The sequence below is a fragment of the Tasmannia lanceolata genome, unplaced genomic scaffold (assembly GCF_043159265.1).
Source record: "Tasmannia lanceolata isolate RefF3 unplaced genomic scaffold, GAP_Taslan_0.1 ptg000007l, whole genome shotgun sequence".
Lineage (NCBI taxonomy): Eukaryota > Viridiplantae > Streptophyta > Magnoliopsida > Canellales > Winteraceae > Tasmannia > Tasmannia lanceolata.
This window is the reverse complement of record NW_027518684.1, coordinates 4,755,763-4,775,196: the sequence shown is the minus strand read 5'-3', so window position 1 is coordinate 4,775,196 and position 19,434 is coordinate 4,755,763. Positions and strand designations below refer to the sequence as shown.

Below are 19,434 nucleotides of genomic sequence, written 5' to 3'. Positions count from 1 at the left end.
ATCTCCATAACTTGAAAAGCTTCTATGTTCACCATGGAAGGCCCCATTTTATGATCAATGAACACTGCCAAGGTGGGGGCAGGTTTAAGCCTCATCTCCTCTGAGACCTCTTGATGGCTATTCACTAGTCCCTGCTGGTTTTTCTTTTTCGCTCTGCCAAACACAGTTAGAAAACCCCTAGATTTCTACAGAGTGAGCTTCACTGAGAAGATAGCCACTAGCAAGTATATAATACTAATATATATATATAGGGAAAGGTGTGCGTACTCGGTCGAGTAGATAAGCTTATCTACTCGGTCGGGTTAAAAACAGTAGGGGCCCACATTTTTAGGGTGATCCAAACCATTCATTTGAAAGGCCCTTACCTAGATAGGGTGTCCACAAAAAATCAGCCCCATAGGATCATCCTAACCCATCCAACAGTGGAGGGAAAAATGGGCAGATTTGTGGACAAGTTGTGTTTGTCCATTTTTCCCCATTTTTCCCTCCACTGTTGCATGGGTTAAGATGATCCAATGGGGCTGATTTTTTGTGGACATCCTATCTAGGTAAGGGCCTTTCAAATGAACGGTTTGGATCACCCAAAAAATGTGGCCCCCCACTGTTTTTAACCCGATCGAGTAGATAAGCTTATCTACTCGACAGAGTACGCTCACATTTCCCATATATATATATGAGCGTACTATGGGAAATGTGAGCGTACTTGGTCGAGTAGATAAGCTTATCTACTCGGTCGGGTTAAAAACAGTGGGGGGCCACATTTTTTGGGTGATCCAAACCGTTCATTTGAAAGGCCCTTACCTAGATAGGGTGTCCACAAAATATCAGCCCCATAGGATCATCCTAACCCATCCAAATGTGGAGGGAAAATGGGGAAAAATGGACAAACACAGCTTGTCCACAAATCTGCCCATTTTTCCCTCCACTGTTGGATGGGTTAGGATGATCCTATGTGGCTGATTTTTTGTGGACACCCTATCTAGGTAAGGGCCTTTCAAATGAATGGTTTGGATCACCCAAAAAATGTTAGCCCTAACTGTTTTTAACCCGACTGAGTAGATAAGCTTATCTACTCGATAAACATTGTGTTACTGATTAGATAAACATTGTGTTACTGATTAGATAAACATTGTGTTACAAAATGCCACTTGGCAGATAAACAGTGCAACCTCTACTTAGAAAAACATCCTAACCAACTAGCCCAATAGTTCAACAAATAACACCACTACATAAACAGACCCATTACCACATTAACTACAACCAAACCACACCATCTTAACTGATAACATATAATGGCTAACCACAAACAACTAACACCACTCCTATTCATGTATGTGGAAATCTGCTGACATGATCCCACAACTTTCACAAAAACCCAACTTCACTGTTATGCCCTTGACGTTGCTGAAGGAGGTTTCTACGCTTATCATCAATTGCTTTTTCTTTTTGTCCTCAGATGAAGCCTCCTTAGCCAACTCATTCTCGGCCTTTGGCTTTTTCTCAGCCACCACAGCTTTCTCGGCTTTCTTCTTGGGCTTAGGTGCCATTATCAAAGTAGAGGAGTAAACAAAAGAGAAGAGCTCGAGCAAATTACAAAAGAGTGTTCGGTGGATGAGAGGAAGGATTTAGGGGGGAAGTGTTGCTCATATGGAGGTTGGGGGGGTGATTTCTGATTAGTTGGTTTCATTTGAATCGGATTGAGAATTATTGCCATTGATTTGAGTAGAGAAGCGATAATCAACGGATAGAAGCAATTTGTGAGCCATTCGTTTTCCCCTTTTGTGTTTCTCTGTCGCTGTTTACTGAGTGGCTCGTACTTTACGTATCAACATATCTCTGCTTCAAATCATTGTCGTAATTTTTTTTTTTTTTTTTTCAAATGATGGGTAAGCTGGGTTAGGCCGGGACCCTACCGGTTTATTTGATAAATAGAAACAAGATACAATAAAAGGCACAAAACAATCCATGACTCGGAACATGCGAGACATGGAAATCCAAGGCTTAGTGCATATGGGTGACAATCACTAGGCCTGAAAGATCTAGAAGCTCAATCCTTGTGAATTACATAATCAGCTAATTTGGTAGGGTATACTCTTTGTGAGCGTCTTGGCCAATTTTTCTTATGAACTACCGGCCATGATTCATTTGATTTCTCAAGTTTTGGGTTATCTTCTTCATTTTTATCCTCTTGCTCGGCTGGGATCATGTGGACTTGATTACGTTCGTCCGCCCAAGAAACTTTCTTTTTCTAAGATTCTTTAGGACCATTTGTGTTTGTTGGATCCCCTTCCTTTTATGAGGAGGATTCAAATGAGACCTCTATAAGGTTGGAATAGTCCTTTGATTAAGTGTCTTCCTCACTCCCTATTCCTTCATCTGTGCTTTCTTGGAGCTTTGACTAATTTTTTTCTTGGTCCAAGTTCTCAAGGATGTTGAAGTTGTTCTTGGTGGGAATGATAGTCTTCTGATGACTGCTCTCTTCTTCAAGATTTTCAAGGATGAGTATGGGTTTGAAGAGGTTTTGGTCAGTATACTTTCTGATTCACCTGGGAGAGGCTATGAGAAGCTTCAAGACTTGTTTGGTGAAGGTTCTCTTTTGTGCTATGTTTCAGAGCATCAGGGTCTATGCTCTGGACGGGTCTCCATTCTCATCTCTGCGGAATGGGTTCTGGTTTTTCCGAGGTTTTAGGACAAGAGGAGGCTAAGTGGCTGAAAGTGTTACAAAGAGGGCATGATTGGGTGTCCTAAGTAATGAAAAGGGCCAGATACATCACTTCCCCAATAAAAATGCTAAAAATTTCATGCTCCTTCCTAGAAAACACTTATTGGGTGCGAGATCAGATCAGTTGATCCCAACAATAACCATAAGTAAAGCCAAATAATATTGAGAGCTGCACCTTGATCCGACAATCCATGCCCTTGATCCATCAAGCCTACTTTAGGCTTAACTACAAAAAAAGAAAGAAAAAGAATATCACTTCTTCTTACACATGGAATGTCCATTTGGGATGGGACCAAGATCATGTGGGTTGCCTAATGATGACTATAAATCAACAATCGTGATTTCACATACATGCCCCTATGATGCGCAAAAATTTCCTAAATTCTCTTATACCAAAGATCATGAAAGTGTCTTTCTGCTTAGTCATATTCTCTTACAATAAATGAAAGAGAACGGCTAGTTAATGAATACTTTCAGAATCAATGGTGTTGATCTATTCTTGGATTCTACACAGGGACAATTATTGTTGGAGAAAATCCTAGAACTGGTTGAGAAGAAGTAAGAAGATGCTTCAAGGCGCGTAAACGCTCTCCTTAAGACAATATTCGCCCCCACCAGTAGTGTGCAAAGGGGACCACGAACTCGCCTCCAAGATACAATGAAGCCCGGTTCCAAACTGATTGCTTGACAACGTTCTGCATTGAACGAAATCAAGCCCTGAATCACCTTTGAATTTTGCAAGTATTTGAGACACAAGTGTCTGTTTCTGCAGAAAACAGAACACTTGAACAAAAACAGTAAAACAGAAACTTTGTAGGAGATTAGAGAGAGAGATTTGTGCTCGAAATAGCAATTTTGGGTATACCAAAGTAGAAATCCGAACTCTATATAGAATGATAATTTTCTACTGATTTTATAGAGCTTCTGGTGGCTTTTCCCATTGGAAAACACCCTTTCTGGACATCCTTTCAGCGGGTTTGAATTCTGACCATTAGATCGCGTCTCTACGGTTCAGATCAATCCTGGAGTGACCGTTGGCTTGTGTAAAACCTTTCCAACTCCGAATCGCTAGATTGCCCATCCATGGTGCAGATCGCACCCTTTGAGCCTTTGACCATTGAATAGATGAGACACCATCCAACGGTCATATTCCAATAGCCGTTACACTACGATCCGACGCTTCGGATCGCACCCGCACCCGCACCCGCACCCGCTCACGCAAAGTGCAAAGTGCGCCTAAAAAAGCGCCCTATAGCCCATTGTCCACGCCGCGCGTGCGCGTGTGCGAACGGTGCGTTGCACCGTCCCGCGGTTCAACCCAAGGTTAAGACCCATTGTGCACCATAATAAGATAGAAAAAGAGTAAGGCTTTATAAGCCTAATTTTTTCTTTCTGACGGGACTATATTTTTTCACACTACTTTTGCACCCTTCTCTTTCTCTTGCAAAAAGCAAAGTTTTCCAAAGAAAAATTTTTCCTTTTCCAAAACACACTTAAAAAACATTTTCCAAACACCATCTTTTGACTAAAAATTAAGATTTTGAAAATCAAAATCTAACAATTATGTGCAATCAAGACACTTGGATCTTGTAGAACATAATGAGCCAATCCATTTGGGTGTGTGTCCGATACTGAACGAATGGATAAAAGACATTGTACAAGCGGGGTCTAGAGAGTATGTGTTAAGAACAAGCTTGACAATTATAATCTTCTTCCCATGTCCCCTAGTGTCCCTGTTTGGATTGCAGGCAAAACATTTCTCGTGGAAATTTTTTTTCCTGGGATTTTTTTTGGTCTCAGCAGTTTAGAGGGAAATGATATGGTTACGGCCTATTTAGAGGGATATAATTATAAAATCAAGGCACCCGTAAAATAAAACTTGAACTGCGGTATTTCACATTGCTTTTTTTTTTTTTCATGAATAATCAAGCAATAGAAAGCAACAATTCTGAAAAAAAAAATTCCAAACTTTTTCAGAAATTTCCTTCGATCCACATCGGGCCTAGATGAAAATGTATAAAAAGAAGTTGATGAATCTGAATTGTATAAATAAATAAATAAAATGAAATATAAAAACATAAAATAATAAACAAAGGTGACGAAATTCACAATGTGCACGTCGAATATTCTAAAAATGAGGAGTGATAGATCCACATCATTTTTGAACTTGGTTGAGAAACTGAATTCGGTTGCACATAATGACGTGGATGTATTCCAGGCCCTTCGTTAGCCCTTGCATAAAGAGGGCCCTTTCATCTATCATTCATCTCTAAAAGTATAAAATTTAATCAGAAGAACAAAGAAAAGAGAAAGTAATGAACGAATTCAATGAACAAATTGGGGGGGGGGGGTTGCATTCCTCATCCCCATCACGCCTCAAGGGAAATTCCCCCCCCTGCGGGGAAATCTAATCCATGTCCCTGCCCCGTACACTACGGGGAAAAATTCCCCACCCTAGTTTAATAATAATTTCTACTTTTTTAATCTAATCAAACAATTACTGAATAAGAATCCAAAGTTCCAAACTAAAATATAACACTTTATTGGGGTATTTTCATAATATTAAAGATATATAAGGATATTCACAGACGGGGATTACGGGGGTCCTATCCCCACCCGTCCTCGCTTTGGAGAATTCTTTTAATCCCCATCCCCGTCCTCTTCCCAACTAAAATAAATCGGAGAATCCCTGACCTGCATGCCTGGAGTGGGGCAGGGTGGATCCCCGTTTTCGCGGATTTAATTGCCAGGCCTAGCATAGTTTGATTTTAAGCTTCATAAGAAAAACACAATCATTTTAGATTAATTAAATATTAAATTAATCAATATAAAAAATAAGGGATTTGCTAGGGACCACCTCAGAAGACATTTCACTGGCCGGCTGTTGCATGAGAGAGCAGCCACATAGGATGAATAAACAAATAAGACAAAATTTATTGAAAAGTGAATATATGTGGCTGCTCCCTCTTGCAACAGCCGGCGAAGAAATGTCTTCTGCATGGTCCCTAGCAAACCCCAAAAAATAATTCTACAATGAGTAAGGTCTAAGTTTCGACCCGGGTCCTACAATCGGAGGGTTTTAGACTTGTTGTTGGACTCCGTCTCCGTTTAGAGCTTATACACACACACGCCCCCCCCCTTCGTTTGATACGTACACCCTTCTTTATCTATTTTAAAGCTTCCACCAAAATTATAATGCCCCTCCTTATTATATTCGTCTTGTATTCGACGCGATAACTTCACAATTCTCCTTTCTCTGATTTTAACGAAACCCTCGATCTAATTCCATTCCCGATCGCGTTCTTCGAAACCCTAGATTCGGTTGAAAGATCAAAGGCATATTCCCTTCGCCCAATTCTCTTGATTTCTCATATAATTTTCTATTTCTTCATGTTTTAGATAGATCGCTTTAACAATTTATTGTAATTCTTTCATACACTAATCGGTTTAGTTTTAGAGTTTTGAAATCATTAGTTTCCTTTATCTTATTGCAGCGTTGAGGAATTTCGCAGGGGGAATCATGTTTACGAGGCTTTTCGGCAAACCTAAACCGGATACTAATGCTTTATCCACTCTTGACAAATTAAATGAGGTATTTTTTTTGAAATGGTTTTAATTTTTTTTTTTTGAAATGGGAAATTAAATGAGGTATTGCGCCTTTTTTTTCTTTTTAATGATTTGAAACCAATGCCTTAAAAATTGGGCTTTTTTGTCTTAGATTTTTCTTATTGGCGATGATTTTTGTTCAATATCTATGTGATTTGTGCAGTTGAATTTAGCTTATTAGAACCTTTTTGAGAATCCATTCACCTTTCTTTCTATGTACAAATCAAGACATAAACCACAAGATGAACACTGTGATTTACGTGGTTCAGCCAAGATGCCTACGTCCATGGGCGAGAACACAATCTTTGACTATGAGAAAAAAAATATACCAGGGTTATAATGGGATTAACTTGCAAACCAGCATACCCACAACCCTTTCCTTGTCCTCTCAACTAAGACCATACCCAAGAGAAATCCCCTGAAGAAAACACCTTCTCCTCTCCCTCCTCCCCTCTTTCTCTCTCTCAAGCCACAAACATCTTGCCGCCACTCTCTTGTACAGCCTCCACCCACAATATTCATATGGAGAGGGCTTTATACCTAGGTTTTCCTAAAACGGAGAGGGTTTTATACCTAGGTTTTCCTAAAACCTAAGAAACAAAGGTTTCTATTTTTAGTGTTTACCAAAAAGAAACTAGAATGTGGGAAATAAGAACTTTCCCAACTATCTCGACCTTTATTTCACGGCTTCCCAAAGATTTTTCCATGGCATTGCCATTGGTCCGTTGTTGCCGCAAACCACCATTGGCCTTCCAAAGTACTAGCTACACACCATCAAACCATTCCGGTTTTGACTCCTCCCGACTCAATCAACAGCCAATGCACATGTGTATCTGCCAACCCGTTGACTGACCCAATCAACCCTGGAGAGGGATCTCTATCCATCCTCCCCATCACAGGTACCATCACCTTCTGACCATCGTTTGCAACTGGGAACATTAGTCACCGTGTCCCCGACTAGATGATATAATTCACCACACTTCTATCCTTTCATTAGAACTATAAAGCCGCGTGTGATTTTCATGGCTCCACCTACAGTTGAATACCTGCAATTCATAGAGTCCAACCGGCCAAGTGATATTAGATTCTTTCTCATCTTTGGGACATACCCTACATCACCCAAAGTACGAATCACTCCGTCGAACATCTTGATCTTCTCAGTCCTAATTATCGTGACGTTGCAAGTGGACCCGTCACCCAAGGACACTACACCTGCCCTTATGTCATGAACATATCAAAATATTCTTTCCTGACTTAACGTATTGACAAACTCTCTCTTAATATATATAATCATGATTAGGGTTACAATATATGAGAAAAGACTAGGCTACCCTCATGTAACTCAATGGACTACTAACATACTCTGGCTGTAAGAAAACAAAGAAAAACTATAAATTTACATCATCTGGTAGAAGCTTTCCATATTACACTCTCGCACATCTAATCCCTGATTTTGCTAATTTATTTGCCAACTCATTTACGCTTCTAACTATGTGTTTTGTAGAGAGGGTTTTATCATTAATATACAGGATTAGCCCATAGTGGGAACTATTCCATTCACTCCATCCCTCCTCTCCTCTCTCCCTCTACTATAACCTCCAACTAACTTTATTGATAAAAAAACAAAGAATAACTATAAATTTACATCATCCCATGATACAGTTCTACACATCCAATCCCTGGTTTTGCTAGTTTATCAGCCAACTCGTTTGTGCTTCTAACTATGTGTTTACATCGCTCCGCAAAATCTCATTTTTTCCCTCTTATCTGGCTCTCATATTGTTTAAGTCTCCCTGGTCGCACCTTCTCTCCCTCAAATTCGAAGGATTGGAAGTTATTAGCAATACCCTCTGCCTATCTGAATCTTAGAAGAGGGAACCTTCCTCATGGGTGCTGCTCTCATGACATAACCGCGATTCGGCGCTCCTTAGGTGGGAACTGCTTGCATGGAGCTCTCGAAGAGACCGGAACCGCTCCCATGGAGCTCCCAATCTACTGTTATTACACCATCAGTCTCACAATCACCAACTTCCTTGTATCAAACTCTTCAAAGTACCTCATTGGAGCAAGCCCAAAGGCATCTTCAGAAGGCACGAGGAAAGAGGGAACAAAAATGAAGATAGTTAGAAATTATTACTTTTTGATGTACTTAAAATTTGAAAGACAGATGTGAAGATGATTAGAAATTACTGTTTTTTGATGTACTTGAATATAGAAAAACATATAAAGAAAATATTACATAGACACTCCCATCCTAGGACTCTTCTTGACTCACGCATCCCCGCACCCGCTTTTGCTCCCCGCCTCTGCACCCGCTTTGTGCTTCTAAGGTCTGAATGGAATATGCTTGATTTATTAATAACAACCTAGCACCCTTGATTCTTATTTTAAATAAAAACCTAATTAGGCATTCTTGGCGTGGGCTCTATATAGGATCAGAATAATTTTCTCCTCACATCCCACAAGCTCTAGAATATTAGGTGCCTTCTTGTTTATTTGTTTCCTTTGTGACCAAGATGTTAATTTCTTTGTATCCTCTCCCTCTCCCTCTCCTCTCTCTTCTCTCTCTCTCCACACACACACACACACACATATATATATATATATATATGTTTGTATTTAACTACACATATTATAATACCATAACTTTAGGTATTTCAGTTAGCCTAGAAGCGGTCATGTTAATATATGGTTATGCAGTATAACAAACACAAGTACATGGATATACTATTTCGTACGCACTCAATGAATTTTACATTCACTGAGGTATTCACACAGATTAAATCATTAAATTTTAGAATGTATTATCCACCCCACAGATACTTTATCCTCTTATATGCACAACAGGTTATTATGCGAACCTTTGCGGTTGAAAAAGATATTAAAAATTAAGAAAAAGAAACCATTAATAAAATTAAGAAAAAGAATTTTATCATGAAGGCACTAGAGGAAATATAAATGAATAACAAATGCTAATCTTGGAACTTAACTATGGCAATATGTAGTTTGGTAATTATATAAAGAAATCCATTAGGGAAATATGTGATCATCCATAGAAAGATTCGACACATACTGCCCTAATATCTGCACTACCAGGTTTTAGATTGTTTAACCAGCTGTCAAAGACTTACAAATCCCAAAAGGTCGCAGCGGCGAATCAAAAAGTATAAAACAAAGTGAGTTCGCCCCATTATTAAAGCATGGTTTTGCAGATATCAGTACCCTTTTTAATCCACGTATATGCTTATTATGCTTTAAACCTTCTATTGTGATGCATGTGTATTTTCCTACTGTTATCATTACTGCTATTCTTAACTTTCTGCTCAGTAATAACTCCCTGTTGCATGAATCATCCAGACGCTTGAAATGCTGGAAAAAAAGGAGAATGTCCTCCTAAAGAAGGCTGCCGCAGAGGTTGAAAAGGCCAAAGAGTATACTAGGGCAAAGAATAAAAGGGGTATGATTCATATGTGCTTCTAATCCTGTGCATTATTATTTACTGAGAAACCATTCCTTTTGGGGCAACTTTTATTTTCTCTAAAGTTATTTTTGGACTTAAGTAGGATGCATCTCTCTCTCTCTCTCTCTCTCTCTCTCTCTCTCTCTCTCTCTCTTCTACCAAGAAAAATTTTCTTCTACCAAGAAAATTACATTTCAATCTTTTGTTCTCATCTTTAAGCTCTTGACCGTGGTGTCTATAGATTATTGTCAATGCTTGTAACCGTATGGCTTTCTATAAGTGCCATATTCATATTCCTAGGTGCCTTTCATATTAAACTTTCCTGCTGTTGTTTGAAACTGTTTCCTGGATGGTTCTCAGTAAGTGTTCCCATTATAGTGTTAACATACAGGACCACATCGTCTGAGTTGGGCTAACACAAATGTTACCTCATAACAAGCCTTTATAGTTGGTTATAGCAGCAGCCTTATAATACTTTTGTTTTTCTGTGAGTTTCTTTCTGATACCTTGTGTCTTGCACCTACTTGGTCCTTGAGCTATGTCATTGTACTTGCATTAAAAAGGCGGTGATGCAGGACGATCGGAGGATTGGACTAATAATTTGCTCCGATGCCAAATCTGATGCAGGACGATAGAAGGAATGGCTAATATTTCCCCCTGATAGCAAATCTGATGCAGGAATAGAAGAGACAAGGTGAAAAGGATGGGTAAGAATTAGGGTTTCGGATCCTAAAATAGGTGATTAGATGGGGGAAATATTTCTACGGGGTTTAGGATAGGCTTGGAGTGGTGCACCTATCAATGTTTCTCAGCTTGTTTGTAACGTCGTAAATTATTCAGAGTGCATGGCAACTGGGGCGACACGTGGTAAGAAATTTAACAAAGATGACCGATACGTGGTTAAACCTAAGGCGACCCCAAATCGTGTGATGGAAAACACAACACGTACGAACTGGAGATATTGTCAAAGTAAGATGGGTTTTCTATGAACAAAAAATAATGTAATAGAAAGACTCCTGGTTCTCCACGTGGAATCAGGAAACCCTGGGTTTCTAACGGGACGCCGTTGAATTATAAAAAAATTACCAACAAGCCGGTGGCTGGAGGGACAACTCCTGACATTTATGGGGTTTACATGGAGCTGAATATATTGTGGTCGAAAGCTCAAGCGTTGACTGGTTTGCAACAGAGGGGACCTAATCACAAGCATGACTTGATCTCAAAGGTGGATCCGAGGAGTACGGGGAACAAGTTCACAAGTGAAGAGGTTAATTCGGAATATCTCGCGCCGAAATGGAAAAAAACTGGGAAATAATCAAACTGAGGGAAAAAATCAGGGGCCCGGGTGGAAACGAAGGATGGGATGGATGATTTGATCACTAATATAGGTAAGGATGTAGCAAAACCAGGCGGGTTGCGGTTGGAGGAAGCCGGGAAATAAAAAAAAAAGGGGAGGAGGCCGTAGATATCGAATCTATAATCGGCTGTGATACATCAGATTCTCAGTCAGAGGCTGCCATCGGAGGATACTCTTGACGCAGAGCTTGCTGATGATATCAATTCTTGCCTCTTATGCAGTCAGATTGAAGATACACTGGGGGAAGGTGAGGGCGAGGATGAATTCGCAGAAATGACGGCAATGGGTGAGCAACCTGGGTATGATATATAAGGATAATGTCGATGAGACCCATAAAATGTTCACGGAGATTGATAATAGGGACCGTCCGGAACAATCGAATAAAAAAGGCAAAAAAGGGGGGTAAGAGGGGACTTAGAGGCCGTTTGGATACGCGGATTTTAAAATTCGGATTTCTTCAAAATTGTAGCTAAGAGACAAGAGAAGAAGCGGACCAGCCGTCGTTTTTGACTTCTCGCCCTTTATGGCAAGAAGTCACTATCAAACTGCTCGCCCTACTGAAGTACCAAAGGTGCGCGGAGCCAACGAGCTTTCCGTCACCAAGAGAGTAGCAGATCCTCTTCAGGTTTTAGAAATCTCAGGATGCACGAGAGATTTTTAAAACCTGAATTTCTCACTTAAAATCCAAGAAATGCTGTCAGGACAGCATATAGCAGCCTGATCATGAACCCTCTTTTACGCTGTTTTCAAACTAAAAACCTGGATTCTAAAATCCGAGTATCCAAACAGCCCCTTACAGTTTTAAGTCAGGCAAGGACTAAAGGTTTCTTTGAGGGGAACATACGATCATCCAAATGAAGCTACTTTTTGGAATATTAGGGGGATGGGGTCGGAGAGGTAGCAGCTGGCATTGAAGGAAGTGAGTGTGTCGAAGGAGAAAACCAGATGTTTTGGCTATCATCGAATCGAAATTAAGGGGGTGTCAGAGAATATCATCTCTAGTATATGGGGTCTCAATAATCGCCAATGGTGTTCAAAGAATGCCGTTGGTTTGTCTGGGGGTATCATCGTGGTGTGGAAGGATGATTGTTTTAGAATGGACGAGCAAATAACGAAGAACGTGACCATTTCTATTTGATTTTCTCAATCGATAATGGAAGTAAGTGGATGCTAACAGTCATCTATGGTCGGGTGCGTGCCCGGGAACGTCAAGCATTGTGGCCAGAACTTCAGGCAATTCGTGATGGATGGCCGGGAGCTTGGATACTGGGAGGAGATTTTAACACTGTAAGATATCCTCACGAGAAAAACCGCCCCCCAACCATAACAACCAGCATCGGGCGGCTGTCTGATCTAATTAACTACTGTGAATTGATTGATCTACCACTTGAGGGTGCTCGTTTCACCTGGTCTAACAATCAAGAAAGATTGGTAAAGTCGCGAATTGACCGTATACTGATTTCAAAAGAGTGGGATGAGAGCTTCCGGAACATCTACCAGCGGGCTCTACCTAGGCCCATATCCGATCACAATCCATTTTGCTGGAGCTGGATGAGAATCTTACAGGTAATTCACCTTTTAGATTCGACATGGCACTTTGTGAAGAACCTGAGTTCAATGACAAGGTTTTGGAATGGTGGAATGCTGCAATTTTTTATGGGTGGGCGGGATTTGTGCTATGTCAGAAACTAAAGACTGTGAAGGCGAAAATTAAAGATTGGGCTATACAAAAGCGGAGGGAGGAGTTCTGCAAGGAGGAAATCCTCACTGAGTTGGGGAGAATGGAGAATAAAGAGGCAAATGAGGCTCTCGATGACGGGGAGTGTCAGCTCAGAGAAAACTTAATGGTAGAATATGATGAAATCATTCGGAGGGAGGGGATATCTTCGAGGCAGAAATCACGTGCTACCTGGTTGGCAGTGGGAGATAAAATCTCTAAGTATTTCCATCGAATGGCCAACCAAGACCGAGAGCAAATTCAATTAACTGCCTGATGGTGAATGGTGAATTGGTGGAAGAAAATGGAAGTTCCTTTGGCATCTAGACCGGGTGGGTTTGGTGGTAGTAAATACCAAATGCACGGAAGAAGCGGTCAAAGCCATTTTTGGTCTCATTAGAATAAAAAATTTCTTCAAAGTGTATTATGGATCTTTGAACATGTCTATATTTTCAAAAAGCATTTATCAGTCTGCTATAGGTTCATTAAAGGTTACTCTGCAGCATCTCAAGCAAGCATGGGTCTGTGGTGCCTACCGAACTTTAGAGTTGTGGATACCTTGAAATTATAAGAGATCGGATTTTTATGAATACCTTGAAATTATAAGAGATCGGATTTTTTTTTTTTTAAAAATATGGGTCTCTCATTTCTGGTTTTAGGGAGAAGCTGTAAAACCAAAAAGTAAAAATTGGATTCTAGAAAGGAACTCTTTGAGAAAGCAGAAAAGCTATGAGAGAGAGAGAGAGAGTCCTCTTTTTCAGCCAGAGAACCAGAACAGAGAGAGAGAGAGGAAGAATACCTTGAAATTTGCTCTTGATTTGGGGAGACGGATGACAAGGGAGAGAAGGTTGGTGAGAGAAGAGAAAGGAAAGTTTGAGAGAAAAAACCTAATATCGGAAGCTAAAATCGGGAGGAGATTTGACGCTGTTTTTGTCTATTGATTCCCGGAATCAGAATACCACCTCCTGGGACGGGTAACAAAAAGGGCAGAATTTTCCAACGTTTTTTCCGCTTGGAATCAATAATGGTTTCCCATTCCATTTGGAAAACTAAACCAAACGCCGAAATTGCCCTAATCGGTATTAGATACCGATATCGATTTCCAATTCCAGCAATCCAAACGCGCCCTTATGGATGATGTCTTGCAGCTCCAAGGATCTGTACTAGCTAAAGATCCACCTTTGTTATATTTTAAGCATATTTCAATCGGCACTCTCTGTATCAATAAACTTCTTTTGATCCTGCTCAATTCTTCTTTCAAATTTTTTTTTTGTTAATTTTGTTATTAGGATTGAGTACATTGTTTTGAAAATCTTACGATTTACGGTTCAATTTACGATCCTTAGGCAAAACGATTTGAATCCCATGATTGAATCTTAATTTGTATGAATTTTACGATTTTTATTGAATCTTACGATTCGATAGTAAATCGTACTATTCATACGATTTATCCAAATGAAGTTTTGTATAAAAGTAAATATGTCGTTCTTTCAAAAGACCTCATTTCCTTTCTACATTACAAGAAGCCTTTGAAATCCCTCTCATTAGAAGGAAGAAGACAGAGGAGGAGTAGGACTTCTAACGAATCGAACCAGTCGAGCACAAAGCATTTGTTGAGGGCATTACTCACATCGAGGTGGGAGACTACCATAATAAGGACAACATTGATTCCCGTCTTTTATGATTGATATTTGTCATTTGATGTTTGAGACTTTGAGAATTGATATGATCTTGTGTCTTTTTTTGAATATTATTAACCAAGATGCATGGGTTTGGATGAGAATGAGATGATTAGCATGTGTCAAGTTTATCACCAAACAATTCATATTATGATATTGAATGCTAATCATGGTAGTTTCTGTTTGAATTAATGAATTTGGATGAAAAATGAATAATTGGCCTTTTTTTTTTCTTTAATTTATTTATAATTTTTTATTATACATATTTTTTATATTTTTGAATGAATCTTACGATTTACGATACGATTTACAATCCGATATGATTCAACCCCGATTACGATTTACGATTCGATTCCGATTTTCAAAACATTGATTGAGGATCTATGATACATTGTTTGGGATGCAACTTATACATACTCATGTCAACTCTCGTTGTAAATTGCTAGTCCAATTTTTCGATGTCTGAGACTGTGTAGTGCTTTTATGCAATTCATACATATAATCGACAGGTTCATTGAATATTTCCACTTTATTTTTTGCGACTAATGTGCATATCAAACTAATGGGATTTGCTATTTATACTGTTTTATTATGAGTAGATTGTTCAATCTCTTCACATTTATTGGTTCTATGGCCCTATGACATTTTCAGTTTCACCCATTGTCCTAGTGATATTGTTAGCATATTTCAATCAATATGTTCATGTCAGAAGCCCTCAAATGAATCCATTATGCTTCATTAGGTTTAGTGTCATTCAGAAGTCTTTTTTATAGGGTTCAATTAGTTTTACTCACAATCATGAATTGTTACCAGTTTTACTCATGATCATGAATGTTGCTCTGCCCTTTTCCAAGGCAATTTTCATTGTTTGGGTTGTTGCCCTTCTCCTTAATCAGAACTGCAAATTGCACATCGATATGTTATTCAGAATTATCTTGCAATGCATTTTGATGGAGAGATATTGCACTGTAGTTATGTGATGCAAACTGATATAATCACATTTGTGTTTAATAATTTGGATGTTTCCTTATTGAATTCTTCATTGTGTTATTTAGCTGCAATACAATGTTTGAAGAGAAAGAAGCTTTATGAGCAGCAAGTTGAGCAACTTGGAAATTTCCAATTGCGTATTCATGACCAGGTGAACTTCAAATATTTAGTTTTCCAATAGAGGTTTGCTATGGACCATCACAGAAGGCATTTCACAGAGAGTCTGTTGCATGAGAGCAGCCACATAGGCTCAGATTTTGTCTTATTCATTGAATTCATCTGAGGTGGCTGCTCTCCCATGCAACAGCCAGTCTAAGAAATGACCTCTGCGATGGTCCCTAGCAAATCCCTTTCCAATAATGCTAGCAATGGTTTCTGATGACTTTCTTGAGCATTGGCCTTATGTTGCTTTCTCTGTACAGATGATAATGCTAGAGGGTGCAAAAGCTACAACAGAAACTGTTGATGCTTTGAGAACTGGAGCATCTGCAATGAAAGCTATGCAGAAAGCAACGTGAGTAGATGATTACTTTATTTAGCTTCACCAAAATTAGCAAATAATGTCTTCTGATTTTTTTAAATTTGAATATTAAATTGTGTCTTCTTATGTTTCTACTTTTTCTGGTATATCACTGCTTTAGTGGTAACCCTTAATTGTGTATCGACAGACATCTTTAAATACCTGAAGGGCCTCTTTGCATACCCCTAAAGTTTATTTGCAAATTATTGCATACAATATTACATGCAATTTATAATTTTAATGCTTTTATATCTTACTGAGTGGCTTCCAACATGCCTTGTCCCATTTGCAAAAAAGAATTAACTTAACCTTATTTCCAAATAAGGATCGATTTCGGTGGTATCCAATGAGGCCCTAAATTTTTACGCACGCGCATACACATGCACATATGTAATAGCACACATTCAAGTACTTACATATGTATATGTTATCCCCATTTTTTGGAAGTAATTAGAACGTGCTTACCTGGTTGAAATGACTTTAAAATGCTGATGTCATTATGCATGTATTGTCTGAAATTTTTCACTCTATTGCCAAATTGCAAAAGATGGCATGCCCGGGCATCACTTTTCTAATCATAATAGGAGGGCTTATATGATCGCGCTACTTTACTTTATTCTGTAGCATGACTTAGCCAGCATATATAAATAGTGAAGAGTAAGGTCTGCCCTCACTTGAGCCATGCCAAAGTTATGTCTCCCTCCCTCTCTCTTGTCTCATGGGAGGCGTTAAAAAATTGTAACAGATTGTAAATTTTTGTGATAGTTGAGTGAAGGGTGATTTGGGAATTTACAAATTTAAGGTGAAAATATAGGCTTTTAATTCAGGGGAAAAAAAAACTTAGCCAGCATGTATTGAAAGTCAGTAAAGTCAGTGCCTCTATTTTCCGTCTATGCTATCACACATATTTTTTTCCCTCATAAAATCAAATCATTGAAGTTATTAATAACTTTTTATTTCTTGGAGTTGTTGGAGATAAAACTACATTTAGACCTTCACCACTGTTTGCGTAGATGACTTTTGTTCAAGTACCCAATCTTGGTCTAAATTATTTAATATTAAATTTTGAGATAGCTCTAATTGAGAAAACTGTCTCGAATTGAGAAAACTGTCTGAGCCCTTGTGACGGCTTTCACATGCAACAACCCAGCTGCGAAATGCCTTCTGCAATGGTCCCTAGCAAATCCCTGTACATAATACATGCACTAAATTTCACATGTAATTCTCGTAAGGCGTCTGAATCTGATACCCGCACTTATGTTCAAGTACCCAATCCTAATGGAATTTTGCCTTACAGAAACATCGACGACGTGGACAAGACAATGGACGAGATCAATGAGCAGACCGAGAACATGAAACAAATTCAAGAAGCTTTGTCTGCCCCTATTGGAGCAGCAGCCGATTTTGATGAGGTACTCATCCTCTTAGCAATTTTCATTTCCCTCACTCTTTCTCAAGTTTCTAAACCTTTTTGTTTTTGTCATGATAGGATGAACTGGAAGCAGAACTTGAAGAGTTGGAGGGCGCTGAGTTGGAGGAACAGCTCCTCCAACCGACCACAACTGCTCCAGTGCAATATGTCCCAGCAGGCCGGCAACAAGCTCGCCCTGCGCCTCACAAGAACACAGCCGAAGAAGACGAGCTCGCAGCATTACAGGCAGAGATGGCTCTCTAGTCAGGTCCTTTATTTTTACTATTTTATCACATCTTCTTGTTATATAGACCCTATTTATAAGGCCCTCTCTGTACTTAATTCGAATCAAGTAATGTATGATATATTTATTTTAGTTTGTGCAGATCCTCAATGCCCAGAGTGGGAAGGGATTATGTTGAGATTGGCTATGCCGTATGATGGAGATGTTGCATTGGGCAGCTTCTCCTTGCACATATTACATTTATTGGGTGTGTATACTCTAGTAAGATGTCATACTAAAGTCTGCAATTTTATGTCCAGTTGTTTCTCGCAAATTCCGTGGATCTATTCTGATGTTTGTGTGGAGGAGCTAAGCTCTTTGATTTAATCTGAATCACGCCAACATGAAATGAAATACCAAGTTTTGTGTAGGATTTGTATATAGGCACTGTTATCCTACTGTATTTCCATGGCTAATTACTCAGGTGCAACTTGGGCCGGGTTCAATCTGATTTTAGCTCGAGTTGGGGTTTGAAAAAGCCAAACCGATTTAATTTCCTGATGGTTTAGGGTTGAGGCCTTTGGGCATCCCAACTCGACTCGAACCTGGACCTCATCCCCCTAATTTTATTATGATGCTATTGTGATATTTAAAAAAAATAAAAAATAATTTTTTTTTTGCCCCTGTCCAATCCAAACCTCTCCTGGTCAGATTTGAAAAATTGGGTTAGACGGGTTGGGTTAGGGTTAGAGAAATTTTGAGGCGTGCATGAGTCTTGCAGTCAAGCTCGTCCTTTTTAAGTCAAGGGCCGTTCTCGCTCGAGGAAACCTTTGCATGCCTTAGTTACCTTTTGGGATACTTGTGCCGCATAGAAGCTGTAGGTTAGGGTTGTCACCTCCTTGACCTTGGGCGGAGTTACGGTTAATGCTTCCTTTGGTTGCACTAGGTTGGCCTAAACCCTACCTGAGTTGCACCCCTGTAATTATTGTGATCAGAGAGGCCCATGCACCAAGAAACAGACGTAATTGGGGCTGTTCATCAGATGGATAGAAATCCTTGAACTGGCCATCCTGCGTGGATATGTTAAGCTTGAAATTATTTTGTCAGTGTTTACCAATTTTGTTGTAAGATTTTATTCCAAATAAAGGTTTTGGTGAATAGAGGATTGAAAGTCTATCGAAGGATTAAATAAATTCTCGGTTGCTATCTGCACTGTGAATTAGATTTTAATGAATTTTAGTATTTCACCTTCATCAAGACGTTCCTTGAAAGGGGTTGCGCAGTATGAACCGTAGGAAGAAAGGTTTAGACGTGTGGGTAGAGTTAATTATGGTGCCTTAAGCTATGTTTGGTTGCCAATATCTCAGTTTTTTTTTATTGAAGTATCGAGCAAAAAACATGAAATTTTGTTTGTATTTGTTTGTAGGCTTTTTAAATGTTATGAAAGTCTCAAGGGTGGTTGCCAATATCCCGGTTTTTTTTTATTGAAGCATCGAGCAAAAAACTGAAAATTTGTTTGTAGGCTTTTTAAATTTTATGAAAGTCTCATAGGGTGGACACTTACTACCCCCTTGGCCTGTTCTAAGGTATACCTTCCAGTCCACAAGACTGGGCCCGCAAATGCATTTGTAAATTTTCTTTTCAATATATCAGTATATTTTGTAAAACCTTTTGAAAAAACCATTTATCAAAATCACCCGGTCCCTTGCTGTGGCAGAAACTTTAAGTGACTTTCATCTTCTAAAGAGA

At 39.3% G+C, this 19,434-nt stretch overlaps 1 protein-coding gene across 3 annotated transcripts; it reads left to right on the top strand.

Moving 5' to 3' along the window:
- The first annotated feature begins 5,899 nt into the window (after positions 1–5,899).
- Positions 5,900–18,115, top strand: LOC143880840 (vacuolar protein sorting-associated protein 32 homolog 1-like). Of its 3 annotated transcripts, none has more exons than XM_077383818.1 (8): positions 5,900–6,058; positions 6,217–6,314; positions 9,686–9,785; positions 15,597–15,682; positions 15,954–16,045; positions 17,349–17,463; positions 17,541–17,730; positions 17,849–18,115. In XM_077383818.1, the coding sequence occupies exons 2-7, from the start codon at positions 6,243–6,245 to the stop codon at positions 17,724–17,726; spliced, it is 651 nt and encodes a 216-aa protein (XP_077239933.1). In that variant the 5' UTR covers positions 5,900–6,058; positions 6,217–6,242; the 3' UTR covers positions 17,727–17,730; positions 17,849–18,115. The 3 variants fall into 3 exon arrangements, with proteins under 3 accessions (XP_077239933.1, XP_077239934.1, XP_077239932.1); XM_077383819.1 differs by having other exon boundaries at positions 17,840–18,115; XM_077383817.1 differs by having other exon boundaries at positions 17,541–18,115.
- The last annotated feature ends 1,319 nt before the right edge of the window (positions 18,116–19,434 follow it).

What these genes read in the sequence shown, in the direction of transcription:
- LOC143880840 (XM_077383818.1), top strand. Translation starts at nt 6,243, where the DNA reads ATGTTTACGAGGCTTTTCGGCAAACCTAAACCGGATACTAATGCTTTA. An exon ending in CTCTTGACAAATTAAATGAG is followed by an intron (nt 6,315 to 9,685) that starts GTATTTTTTTTG and finishes TGAATCATCCAG; the next exon opens with ACGCTTGAAATGCTGGAAAA. An exon ending in TAGGGCAAAGAATAAAAGGG is followed by an intron (nt 9,786 to 15,596) that starts GTATGATTCATA and finishes TGTGTTATTTAG; the next exon opens with CTGCAATACAATGTTTGAAG.